General features: G+C 42.4%; 1 protein-coding gene across 2 annotated transcripts in view; it reads left to right on the forward strand.

The window, feature by feature from the left end:
• Slc35f5 (solute carrier family 35 member F5) overlaps nucleotides 1-8,997 on the forward strand; it is a 35,314-nt gene extending 26,317 nt beyond the window's left edge. For both annotated transcript variants that reach the window (XM_021155699.3, XM_021155706.3), the window contains exons 13-16: nucleotides 652-742; nucleotides 3,089-3,243; nucleotides 4,304-4,400; nucleotides 8,093-8,997. In XM_021155699.3, coding sequence (XP_021011358.1) covers nucleotides 652-742; nucleotides 3,089-3,243; nucleotides 4,304-4,379 — 322 coding nt within the window. In that variant the 3' untranslated portion in view covers nucleotides 4,380-4,400; nucleotides 8,093-8,997. The remainder of the gene's footprint in view (nucleotides 1-651; nucleotides 743-3,088; nucleotides 3,244-4,303; nucleotides 4,401-8,092) is intronic.
• Nucleotides 8,998-11,987: the final 2,990 nt, after the last annotated feature.

The raw sequence follows: 11,987 nt of genomic DNA on the forward strand, positions 1-11,987 counted from the left end.
ATTTATTTTTGGTGTTTCGAGACAGGGTTTCTCTGTATAGCCCTGGCTGTCCTGGAACTCACTTTGTATACCAGGCTGGCCTCGAACTCAGAAATCCGCCTGCCTCTGCCTCCTGAGTGCTGGGATTAAAGGCGTGCGCCACCACGCCCGGCTTAAATTTTATTTTTTAATCTAAAGAAAGATAATATGGTTTTGTTAGGTATCAGCACAAAACTAAAAACTCTGCTCAGTAATATTTTAAATTATTGAAATATAAACTATATATCCAAAGTTGAATAATACATGCAAGCCTATCTCATAAATAGTATAAAGCACCCAGAAGACATTATAATTCCATGTTTGTGTTTTTTTGGGGGGTGGGGGGTGTTGAGACAGGGTTTCTCTGTATAGCCCTGGCTGTCCTGGAACTCACTTTGTAGACCAGGCTGGCCTCGAACTCAGAAATCCACCTGCCTCTGCCTCCCAAGTGCTATGATTAAAGGCATGCACCACCACACCGGGCTTCACGTTTGTGTTTTTAATAGTCAAGGACAAGCTTTGGAGTCTTTTTAGTCATGTCACATTATAGAACAGGAAATGTTGGCTAAGTTTGCTCAGTGGAATTCTCTTATGTTTTCAAGGTAGAAGTTATGCTTCCTTTCTTCTTTTCAGGGGCTGCTTTCTTACCTCATCGTTGATAGGCACACTTGCACTAAGCCTTACGATACCTCTCTCCATCATAGCCGACATGTGCATGCAAAAGGTAAGTTCACGAGATACTGCAGGATGGAACTAAGGAGAGCTAGTGATAGTTAAGGGGTATGTCAGTACTAAGGGAGGCAGACGTGGACAATGTGTGATGCCTTTCTCCCTAAGAGAGACTCTGGTATATAGAAACATAAATAGTAGGAGCTGAGGAGGGGGCTTCACAAACTTGAGGACTGAGCTTGACCCCCAGAATCTATGTAAAAAAAAACTGCTGGGAGTATTGTTGCATGCTTGTAACGCTGGGGAAAGTGGGGGCAAGAGGAATCCTGGGGCTCACTGACCAGCCCACCTAGCCTCAGGGAGAGTCCGAGGTCAGTAACAGTACCTGAGGAAAGACAGCCATTGACCTCTGGCATCTACAGCCATGGGCATACCATGTATCCAAGTACACCCACACCCACAGCCACATGACTTAGGAGTTGTTTTCTTTTCTTTTCTGGCCTTGAACCCCAAAGTTCTGGAATTAAAGGCATGTGACTCCATACCCTGTGGAAAAGGTTTCTTTCGTGCTTCTAAGGGTGGTGGAGGAGAGAGGTATACCTTTGCCTAAAGCTGTGAGGAAGACAGCCACTTAACTCTGATTTGGATTTTGAATATTTTAAGTCATAAGTAATCATAGTGTACAGCATGTGTTACATTGATACAATTTGGAAAGGGAACTATTTGAAAGTTACAAGGTTTATAGTATGTTCTGATAGCCTTATTTTAATGCTATTTTTCTTTAGGTCCTTCTATAGCTCAAGGATAAAGGCAAAATACTCTTTGTGATGTGTATATTCATTATTTAAAAATCATACTGTAGAGCTAGAGAGATGGCTCAATGTGATGAGCACTTGCTGCTCTTACAGAGGATTTGGGTTCAGTTTCTATCAGGCAGTTTACAACCAGCTCCAGGAGATCCAACACCCTCCACTGGCCTCTACCAGCAACTGTACACACCTACACTCAGGAGCACACATATACACATACTAAATAAATCTTTGCAAAACAGTTCTGTGCTGATATTCCTAGATTATTAGATGTTCTGGTAATCATTCAAAAAATGTTATAGCATATCAGTACTGCGATATCTAAATGCAGGCTTCTTAGTTCTCTTAATGAGTACTCCTGGGTGAATGTTCTGCGGGTCACTTCACCCCTGTGTGTATATACTGTGCAAAAGAGGCTGCATGTTAAACACTGTTGGAGGGTTAGTTTTTGTGTTTTCTTTGAAAGCCTTCACCAAACACATCAGTCTCATGAAACTTTTCTGTTTTAATGGTGGTGTTAAATGGGCCAGCACGTGCTTTCCAGTACAGGGAGTTTTGCCTGTGAAAACTCTCCTTTATTTCCTTTCTTTTCTGTGCACGTGTGTGTTTGTATGAGCACGTGTTTGCACATGTGTGTGTGCTCATGTGGAGGCAAAGGGATAGAATTGTGTGTTGTTCCTAAGGTGCTATGCAACTATTTTGAGACAGCCTCTCCCAGGACCCTGGGCCTTTCTAAGTACACCAGTTGGCCAGTGGGGTTGAGAGATCCTTGGGTCTCCACTGCCCAGTGCTAGGGAAAGTGTGCACCACCTTGCCCAAGATTTTTATTTGGGTTTTTGGGATCTCCAGAATTTTTATTAAGATTCAAGGGATCAAATTTAATTCTTCATGCTCATGAGTCAAGCACTTTTTTAGCCATCTCTTTTATTCCCTATCTTTCTTTGCAATTCTCAGAAGAGGACAAACGCATCTTCCTTATTTAGCAAATGGAGTGGCTATTGCCTTTTGTACACCAGGTCACCAGTGTGTCCCTCATCAACCTCAGGACTCAGAGCAGGCTGCTTAGAAAGACATTTTGGATGCTTTAGTTGGATCTAGACACTAAAGTTGTCTTAAACAGTTTCACTTGGTATTAACCTTAAGAACTATAATGTAACACTGTGTTAGCACAGCTGTAACATATCAGTGTTTATTTTCAAATGTGAAATTTTGAAGATGGTGTGGGAAATTGAGGAGTAAAACTCCATTTGTGATCAGGGGATGACCATGACAGAGGAAATGAGCATCACATGGTGTTTGACCCAGAAACTCCATTGGTGGATACTCCCCTTCTCTGGGCAGCATGCCCAGTAACTATTGGCATACCTTTGTTGCTTTCCTTTTGCCCATCTTTCTTTTTAGAGCATTAAGTAATGCTATTGGTTATTTAGGCAAATAGAATTGTAAATTAATGTCCTGAATCCTCTTACATAGTAATACTTTATAGCATATTATCAGTCTTTATCCTGTCTTCTTTGTATTTTAATGTACATTGAAGGTAAAAAATTGCCTTAATGATAATTTTGAGGTTTTATTTTAATCTTTTGTTTTAGGTGCAGTTTTCTTGGTTATTTTTTGCAGGCGCTATCCCTGTATTTTTTTCATTTTTTATTGTTACTCTCCTATGCCATTATAATAATTGGGATCCTGTGATGGTAGGAGTCAGAAGAGTTTTTGCCTTTATATGCAGAAAACATCGAATTCAGAGGTATGTTTTATCCCATAATGTTTTTAAGCTTGTGTGTGTGTTTGTGTTTATTCATTCATTTGTGTCTGCATGAACCTACATGTGTGTATACATGCATGAGCAGGGACCAGAGGCCAATGTCAAATGTCTTCCCTAGTCACACTCCACCTTAGTTTCTAGTGTTGTACTGGTACTGGCCAGTTTGGGTAGCCTGGACCAACTTGACTAGGCTGCTGGCAGTGAGCCCCAGGGATCCATCTGTCTTGCCTTGATTTTTTTATGTGAGTTAGGGAAGATTGACTTTATGTCCTTATGCTTTGGGGCAAGTACTTTACCAACCAAGCCATCACCAGCCCTTGTTTTTATTTTTTGTTTGTTTGGTGTTTTGAGCTATAATTTTACTTTGTAACCCTGGCTGGCCCTGAACTCTTCCTGACATTCTTGCCTTAGCCTATTGAGCATTAGGATCACAACACAGATTTTCTGTGTTTGCATCTGGGTGTAGCTGTGCTTTTCTGTAATCTCAGCAGCTCAGGAAGATCAGTAGGATTCGGAGATTGGAGCCAGCTTGGGCTACAGAGGGAGTCTGTCTCAAAGACAACAGTGATGGGTTAGCTCAGTGAGTGCAGAATTACGACAGTGGCTTTAGGGATTTTGCCAGGAATTGTTGAAAGAATAACTTATATAACTCATATTGTATAAAGAGAAAAATATTCTTTTGGATCCGTACGATAATGAAATAACTTCTCTACTGCTAATTTTTAGAAAGGAAATTCTTGGTTCACAGATAAAACAAGAATTAGTGATGGTCTACAATTAATTTAAATGTAGAAAACTGGTTTGGGTGTAGTTCATAATAGAATATGTTAACACTGTCTTTATCTCTTTTCTAAGTTTTTTTTTTCTTTTTTTCTTTTCTTAAGAGAGAACACCTTTGAATTGTGCTTCAAAAACATGAGGGAAACGATTGGTTCTACCACTAACTGTATAGTGACCTCCTAGCTTTAGATAGGGTAGTGGGACAGTTCTGAGGTTTCCTTTTAGTTTTAAAGCTTTGTTAACTGTTGCCTTTTTTCTTTAGAGTTCCAGAAGACAGTGAACAGTGCGAGAGCCTCATTTCTATGCACAGCGTTTCTCAGGAGGATGGAGCTACTTAGCTGCTGTGGTCTGTAGTCCAGGTGTGTATTTGAGCCAGCACTGGTGTTCTTATTCTTGAGATGTCCAAATGTGGGGCAGGCCTCCTCCCTCCCTCCCTCCCTCCTTCTCTCTCTCCCTTCCTCTCTTCCTTCCTTTTTCCTTTTTTGAGACAAGATCTCTCTATGTAGCCTTAGCTGGGCTGGAACTTGCTGTGTAGACCACACTAACCCAAAGCTAAAGAGTTCTACCTGCCTCCTACATCTAGTGTGTTGAGATTAAAGGTGGACCACACCACACCCTATGCCTGCCAGACATTTTCTCGAATGAGTTGCTTGAGGTGGCTAAAGGTGCTTTAGTCTCTGGAGTCAAACCACTTGGGTTCCAGGTCTCCAGATTCTTCCATAGCTGGCTCAGTGATACTTTGGGAGCTTCTTGGTCTCTTTGAGCCTGTTTCCTTGTTTGGGAAATGCATTATAATAAAACCATCTTACAGGTATTGAGTTCAAAGTATCACAATGGTTCCTTTTTCAAATTAGATAGTGAGTTCTAAGTCATTTTGTCTGTGTGTGTGCACGCATGCACACATGCGTTCCCCCATGTGCATGGATATGTTTATGAGTTCATGTATGTGGCCTCTGGCCAGAGGTTGACATCTGTTGACTTCTTTATTACTCTTAACTTTATGTTTGAGAGTCTCTCGCTGAATCTGGAGCTCAGTGGTTAACTAGCCTGGCTGGCCAGCAAGTCCCGGGGATCCTCTGTCTCCTTCTCCCAGCCCTGGGATTACAGGTGTGTGTCGCTGGGCCTGGCTTCTTATGTGGATGCCTGGGATCTATGCTCGGGTCCGCATGCTTTAGTAGCAAACACTTCACCAGCTGAGTCATCTCTCCAGCCTCGTATCCCACTCTTCTTTATGCTAGATCATTTATCTAATTATGTACTTTAGAAAAACATTTTTCTCATTATAGAACTAAGAAAAATAAAATACTTTAGAGTGAATCGCATCTTCTCTTCCTGCTCCCTTCTGTGTGTGTACTTGACTGTGTGTATGTGTGTGTGTATATATTTTATATGAGTGGTAGTGAGCCACTTTTGTTAATGTTTCAGAATCAGTTTCCTACTTTAATTTTTAAAGAATTAGTGCCCTTTATATTTCTTAAAAGACTAAGAGCATACATGACAGATTTTAGCTGATTAGCAGTCTTGGAATAAGGTCAGCATATCTTTGGTAGGTACAAATCCAATTTTATTATTTAGAATAGGAAGCTCCAGTAAGTTCCTGGAATGCTGGAAATCCCGTCCTTTTATTTTGGGATATCCCTAGACACTTCCTGCTGAAATGTTTCATGATTGTGTCTGGACTTTCCCTCCCCACCACAACATCCTGCAGCTCTTCCAGCTTCTAGCAATTGCTTGGGCCTTGTGGCCTAGTTATTATCTGCAAAGTAAATTTACCCCTAAAGCTACTTTTCTTGACTTTATGCGGTTGTATCTTTGCACACAGTCTGAGGTCTACCTCTGCAAAGCTAAACAAAGCAGTCTCCCCTCCCTTGGCGACTCTGCTCACCCCCAAGAAATCACATGGGGCCCACAATATAGCTGGGAACAGGTGGGCCACCAGCCTGTGGGCTTGTGCCTAGGTACTGTACAAATAAATAACTGATTTTTTTTCCAAGACTTTTTTGTTAGCAAATATTAGTCACATGTAATAATGCATTTCATGATGGCATTTTCATACATGTATGTAAGGCATTTGTATCATATCTGTTCCTTATTACTCTTTCCTGTCTCTCTTCACTCCTTCTGAGCCTCATCCTCTTCCAAATTGGTGTCCTTCAACTTTGTATGCTCCTTCCTCCCCACCCCAACCCCCGTGTGTGTGTGTGTGTGTGTGTGTGTGTGTACTCTTCTTACAGGAACACTGGGGTGGGGGTGGGGGGGTTACTTTGAGAAGAGCATGAGCAACCTCCCTGTGGCTTCAGCAGTGAAGAAAACATCTCTCCCTTCCTTAGCAACCTGTAGGTCCCCAGGAAGGAGTGGAATCAAACCTTAACTGCCTGTGAACTTGCCTGTCTCTTTATAGATCATTCTCCCATTTCTTTGCTTGTCTGTCCAGCTTTAGGCATTCCAGGTGACAAAACTTTTCACTAAGACAGATGAGGATCTCTGCTCCCACCCCACATGCTTGCCTCTCAATTGCATGTCATTCTAGCCAGAATGGAGAGGCCAGTCTCCATCATCTGATAGAGCATGATAACACTTGTCATAAACCCAGCATTCGGGAGGCAGATGCAGGAAGAGTTGAGGGTCATCCTTCACCACATAGTGAGTTTGAGGCCAGCCTGGCTACATGACACTTTATTTCAAAGGAAGAAAAAAACACCAGCAACAAAACAAGTAGAACTTTCCCACCACTTTTGTATAGTTGCTGCATAATTTTGGATAGATCTATATTCTGTGTTTATATTTTTATGATTAAATAAGATTTGACCACATCATTAAAACCCTACCTGATATTTTCTCTAGAACTTCTCTTGCTACTGTGTTTAGAGAATAAACTTGTAACGTCTTCTGTTGTATAAAATACAGGAAACTTATCTGACTGCATAGCTAGCATTCTGTGTGCTGTGAGCCAGATTCCTGCTTTCTGCTGCTCCCTTCCCACTTTCCTACTGAAACATTTAGTTCTATTTCTTTACAGCCACCAAGACTTGATTGCTGTTGCTTGATCTTCTCCTTTTCACTTAGTTTCCTTCTAGTAATACTTGCTCTTTATTGTCTGCTGACTTTTTAGTGAGGTGTGGGAATCAGCTATGCCGTGTTTCAATTAAAAATAATGGGGCTGGAGAGAGGCTCAGGAGCTGAGAGTGCATGGGCTTCTTTTAAAGATTCTGAGCTTGGTTCACACATATCAGGCAGTTCACAACTGCTTGCAACTGCAGTTGCAGGGGTCCCATGTCCTTCCTGGCCTCCTTGGGCACTGCATTCATGTGTACACACCCAGAGAGAGACGCACAGATAGAAGTAAAAATCTACATTATAAATGAGTGTACGCATAGTTATTTACAGCTTCTTAGTGCTGTGGCATTATTATAGGTTGTCTTTCCCTGGAGTGCTTGTGGTTATTCTCAGAGTCACAGTCAAGCCCACCTCACCCAGGTGCTGTGTCAGTAGCTGGAAAAATGAGACAGAAAGTAGAGATTGAGAAGACTGGAGGAGGTAGAGCATCATTGAGTGGCCTAGAGTAGAACCGGCTGGGAGGAGGTGTTGCCCTACAGAGCACAGTAGAAAATGCCAGAATAAAACCAAGTTCTGAACACAGTTCTCACATAATGGGGTGTCAGACCTGCCATTGCCTGAAACTTACCTGAGTTCCTAATGTTTTTTTACATTTATTTACTTGATTTTGTGTGTGTGTGTGTGTGTGTGTACATGTGCATACTACCACAGTATGTGTTAGGAGGTCAGAGTCTAATTTGAGGGTCTTGGATCTCCTTTCACATGTGAGTTTCAAGAATTGAACTCAAGTCATCAGACTCAGTGGCAAGCCCCTTTTTCCCCAGAGCCATTTTGTTGGCCCTGTCCTGAATTCTAACTCAAGTTCAAGCACCAATTACTTGAATAAATATGTGTGTTGTGTGTAATGGGTATTTCGACTTCTCAGACTCAACAGTATAGAAATTAAGATGATGTAAATGATTAATAACCATTTTCTGTATCCTTTTATTTTTAGCTTAATGGAACATTCTACAGTGAAGAGACGATCTGGCAAGTTCTTTGTAGAAGTGTTTCAGTGCCTAGTCTGAACAGGAGCCGTTTCAGTTCTTTGAAACTCTATATTTTCCACACGTCTGCTTCATTTTCAAAATGAAGGATGTTTCCTGTAGGTTTTGTGCAGTCCACTTGCTCTAAAGGACCAACCTGCCTTACGTATCAGTTCAGTTCCTGAAATCAGTGGAACTATTCAAGGGACGGAACTCCTCTGGAGACTCTGTTTAAACATACTTTTCAGTTTCCGAGAGACCACCTAAGTAAGATGACATTTCTGACAGGTGGGTGCCAGTCTGCACTGCCTGCAGTGAGTGCAGGTTCTGTTTTTGAGTTTGGTGGTTTGCAAAGTAAGTACACCGAAGAAATGTTAGTTAGTGGGACAATACGTTCACGCAAGGTTGGTGGTGCTTTAGAGATGGGCGAGTGTCTGAGAGGACCTGCTCGGAGCACACTGCACTCTGTGATCCTCCCTGGTGTCTGGTGCCTTCTATCTTAAAAAACATGACAAGTCATAACAGTTTTAAAGGGAAGACTTGTAAACTGGAAAATCATGTATTCCTAAAGGCTGTGTAGCTATAAATTAGTTGAGAAAGCTCTGTTTCATTTAGAGTTTTAAAGGAATATTCTCTCTTCAATTAAGAAATTTTCATAATGGAATGGTTTAAATTGAAGTGATAAAGAATATTATTAGAATAAAATGTTTGTATATGTATTTGTGTATTAAAGATGTATTGAGTAATTTTGTATTTTTTACATATAAATGTGCTAAATTACTCTAAAACTGGGTGCTGCTTCCTTAAGTAATCTTACTTTTCCTAAGTAAATTTAAATGCTTAAAATAAAAAAAAAAAAAAAGGCAAGGAAAAACTCTGCTTAAGCGATGACATTTGATTTCTTTCGTCCTATCATTATTACATCGTGAGGCTGGGAGTTATCTCGGTTGGTAGAGAGCTTGCCTGATACAGCTGAAGCCCTGCTTCCATTCTCAGCTTGCATAAACCAAGTGCAACAGGTGTATTACACTTGTAATCCCAGCACTCAGGAGGCAGGGGGATCAGGACTTCAACAGCATGCATCTACCTAGAGAATATAAGGCCAGCCTTGGACAGTGAGATACGGATCCAAAAAAAATGACAAAATACTCCCAACTGTGACTCCTAAATTGAGACCTTGGGCACACTCGGCAGTGTGTGTGCTGGAAGAGCTCCTGTCAGTGAGGACTCTGGCTCCTGCTTAATCAGAATTAATTCCTGTTTCAAGCTTAAGTAACAATCATTCTCTGAATCTCTTAATGAATCTCAGTTTTAAAATTCCCTTTGCAGAGTTGCACTTTATCCTGTTCACATTCTTAAAATTGGTCTGCTGTTACCCTGAATCTAAAAATCTAGCTATCTTTTTGCTTAGTTCTGAGACCTCTGGGTTATATTAATTTAAATATCACACAGCTGTGTTGCTCACTTGGGCCACCAGAAATTCTTATGCTAAAACTAATGCTGGTTGGCGGAGTGAAAGCCATACAAAGGAAGTAGAGGCTGGGGAGATGTCTCAGCAAAGTGCTTGCCTTGCTAATAAGCATGTGGGTTTGAGTGCATCTACAGAACAGATATAAAAATAGCTCTGAGTGGAGTTGATGGAGACAGGAGGACCCCTGGAGCTTGCTGGCCTGGTTAGTAAGGTAGGAAGACCCTGACTCAAAAAGCACTTTGTTGTGCCAGGGACATGACTCCTATTACTGCACAAGCCTGAGGATCAGACTTTGATCCCAAGAACCTGTATAAAACAGCCTGATGTGGAGATCTGCCTCTGTAATCCTAGCACTCCTGTGGTGAGGTGGGAGGTAAAGACAGAAGAATTGCCAGGAAGCTGCAAGTCTAAAGTATCTAGTGCAGCAGGGTTAGCAAGCAACTTCTGAGGGGTGTTCTCTGATCAGCACACACAGTCTGGCTTGTGTGGGCGTGTACACATAAAAAAATAAAAAACAAACAAACAGGATATTCAGTGCCTGAGGAATGGCAGTTGATAGTGGCCTCTCACCTACACACATTCCTCACATGTACACACACACCCTCAAGGCAGACATGAATACATGCGCACGCGCACGCACACACACACACACACACACACACACACACACACACACTGTGGATTTCTGAGGAATCTTTTAGAACTTATGTGAAGAAGCCTGTCAATTGCTCAAAGACTAATTCTGACTGGTTATTATCTCTACCTGTAGTTTTCTGGGTTTTGCTATCACAGTTTACAAAGATCTTCAGCAGTTTCCAGGGTGAAATGATTGAGACCATTGGAGCAAAACTCAACTGTCAGATGCTGATCTAAATACAGTGGACAGAGTGGGTGGGCTCGTGCCTCATAGATGATCACTGCCACCTGGGATTTAGCCTCAGCTGAGGGCTAAGCCTCAGCTACCATGAGGGATGACTCTGCAGCAGGCCCCTAGAAGGAAGCACCACTGGACTGGTGAATATTGGGGTGAATCACTGCCCCCTTTCTCCCTTATCTGCCATCTTCCCCGCAAGTTTTTTTTTGGGGGGGTGATTTATTATGTTTAAAACTGATTTATTCTGGGTCATTTTATATGTGTTTATAAGCTATCATTCTCATCTTCCTCTCCCTCTTACTCTCCTCTTAACCCCACCAACCCACCTTCCCACGCCATCCTTCTACCAAGTTCCTATCTCACTGTGAGGTTTTTTGCTTCATGAGCCACTGTGAAGCTCTCTACTGACTCACAAGTAACAAGTAACTTCTCAGTGGCTACGTCACTAATGACAGTGACTTTATTTTCCCTAGCAGCCCTCTACTGCTACTATCTACCCGACCCGGTGGAATAGGGCCCCAGGAGCCCCTATCCAATCTAGGACGACAGTAGAACCTTCTCAGTAGGGCTTAGGTCCCCATGCAAATGCTACTGAATAGCTTTACAGCAACAGGTGGGTTCCCTTTGGTGGAGACAGCCTCCAATGCAGCCAGAGTAGTTAGTCTCCCCCTTAATGGCCACGTCCTTATACTCCGGCGGGCATATTGCTTGGCAGGTCTGTCTGTAGCACATAGGGTCCACAGCTGAGTAAGCCTGCTGATGACTTTTCTCCCCAGAGCTCGCATAGCACATGTAGTACTATGAAAGCTAGCCAGCAGGAAGGAAGCTTTCAGCTTAGTTCCAGCAGGATTTCCTCCAAAGTGTGTGGAGTGTTCAGCAGTAGGATCTTCACATCTTCTTCAGGTGGGAAGTATTGGCTCATGATGAGCTTTTAAAATATGTCTTGCTGAGCCCTAACATTAGACAGTGGCCAGAGAAGCCTCCCTGGCTCAGCTTCAGACCACCAGTGTCACTCAGCAGCCACTTCTGCTGGTTCCTGCATTGATGGCGATGCCACCTCCCATCCTGGGCACCTGTAAAGACTCCACATTTGGATAGGCCATCTCTGTAGGTTGTAGGTACTCTGGAATGCCAGGCCAATAGTGTATGTGACAGGACCCACACCTTTCTCTGGTTCAGTTCTGTTGTGGCTGGCCTAGCTGTTGACAAGAAGGTGGTTATGACTCCAACCCTGATGGCCCATGACTTCTGGACCAATATGTAATATGTAATGTAGTCTTAACTGAGGTCAGGATGTCTGAAGAACCTACTCTTTCCTGCTTTCTGCTTCAAATGGAAGCAGCCCATTTTTCTTATGTGGATATGTGTATATCTGTGTGTATATATATGCACATGAGTGCAGTGCTTTTGGTCCAAAAGAAAATGTTGATTTCCCTGGAGCTGGAGTTATAGGTGGTTGTGAGCCACTCAGTGTGGGTGCTGAGAAATGGACTTGGTTCTTTGTAGGAGCAGTATGTGC

The sequence above is a fragment of the Mus caroli genome, unplaced genomic scaffold, assembly GCF_978045245.1.
Source record: "Mus caroli unplaced genomic scaffold, Mus_caroli_1 scaffold_1, whole genome shotgun sequence".
Lineage (NCBI taxonomy): Eukaryota > Metazoa > Chordata > Mammalia > Rodentia > Muridae > Mus > Mus caroli.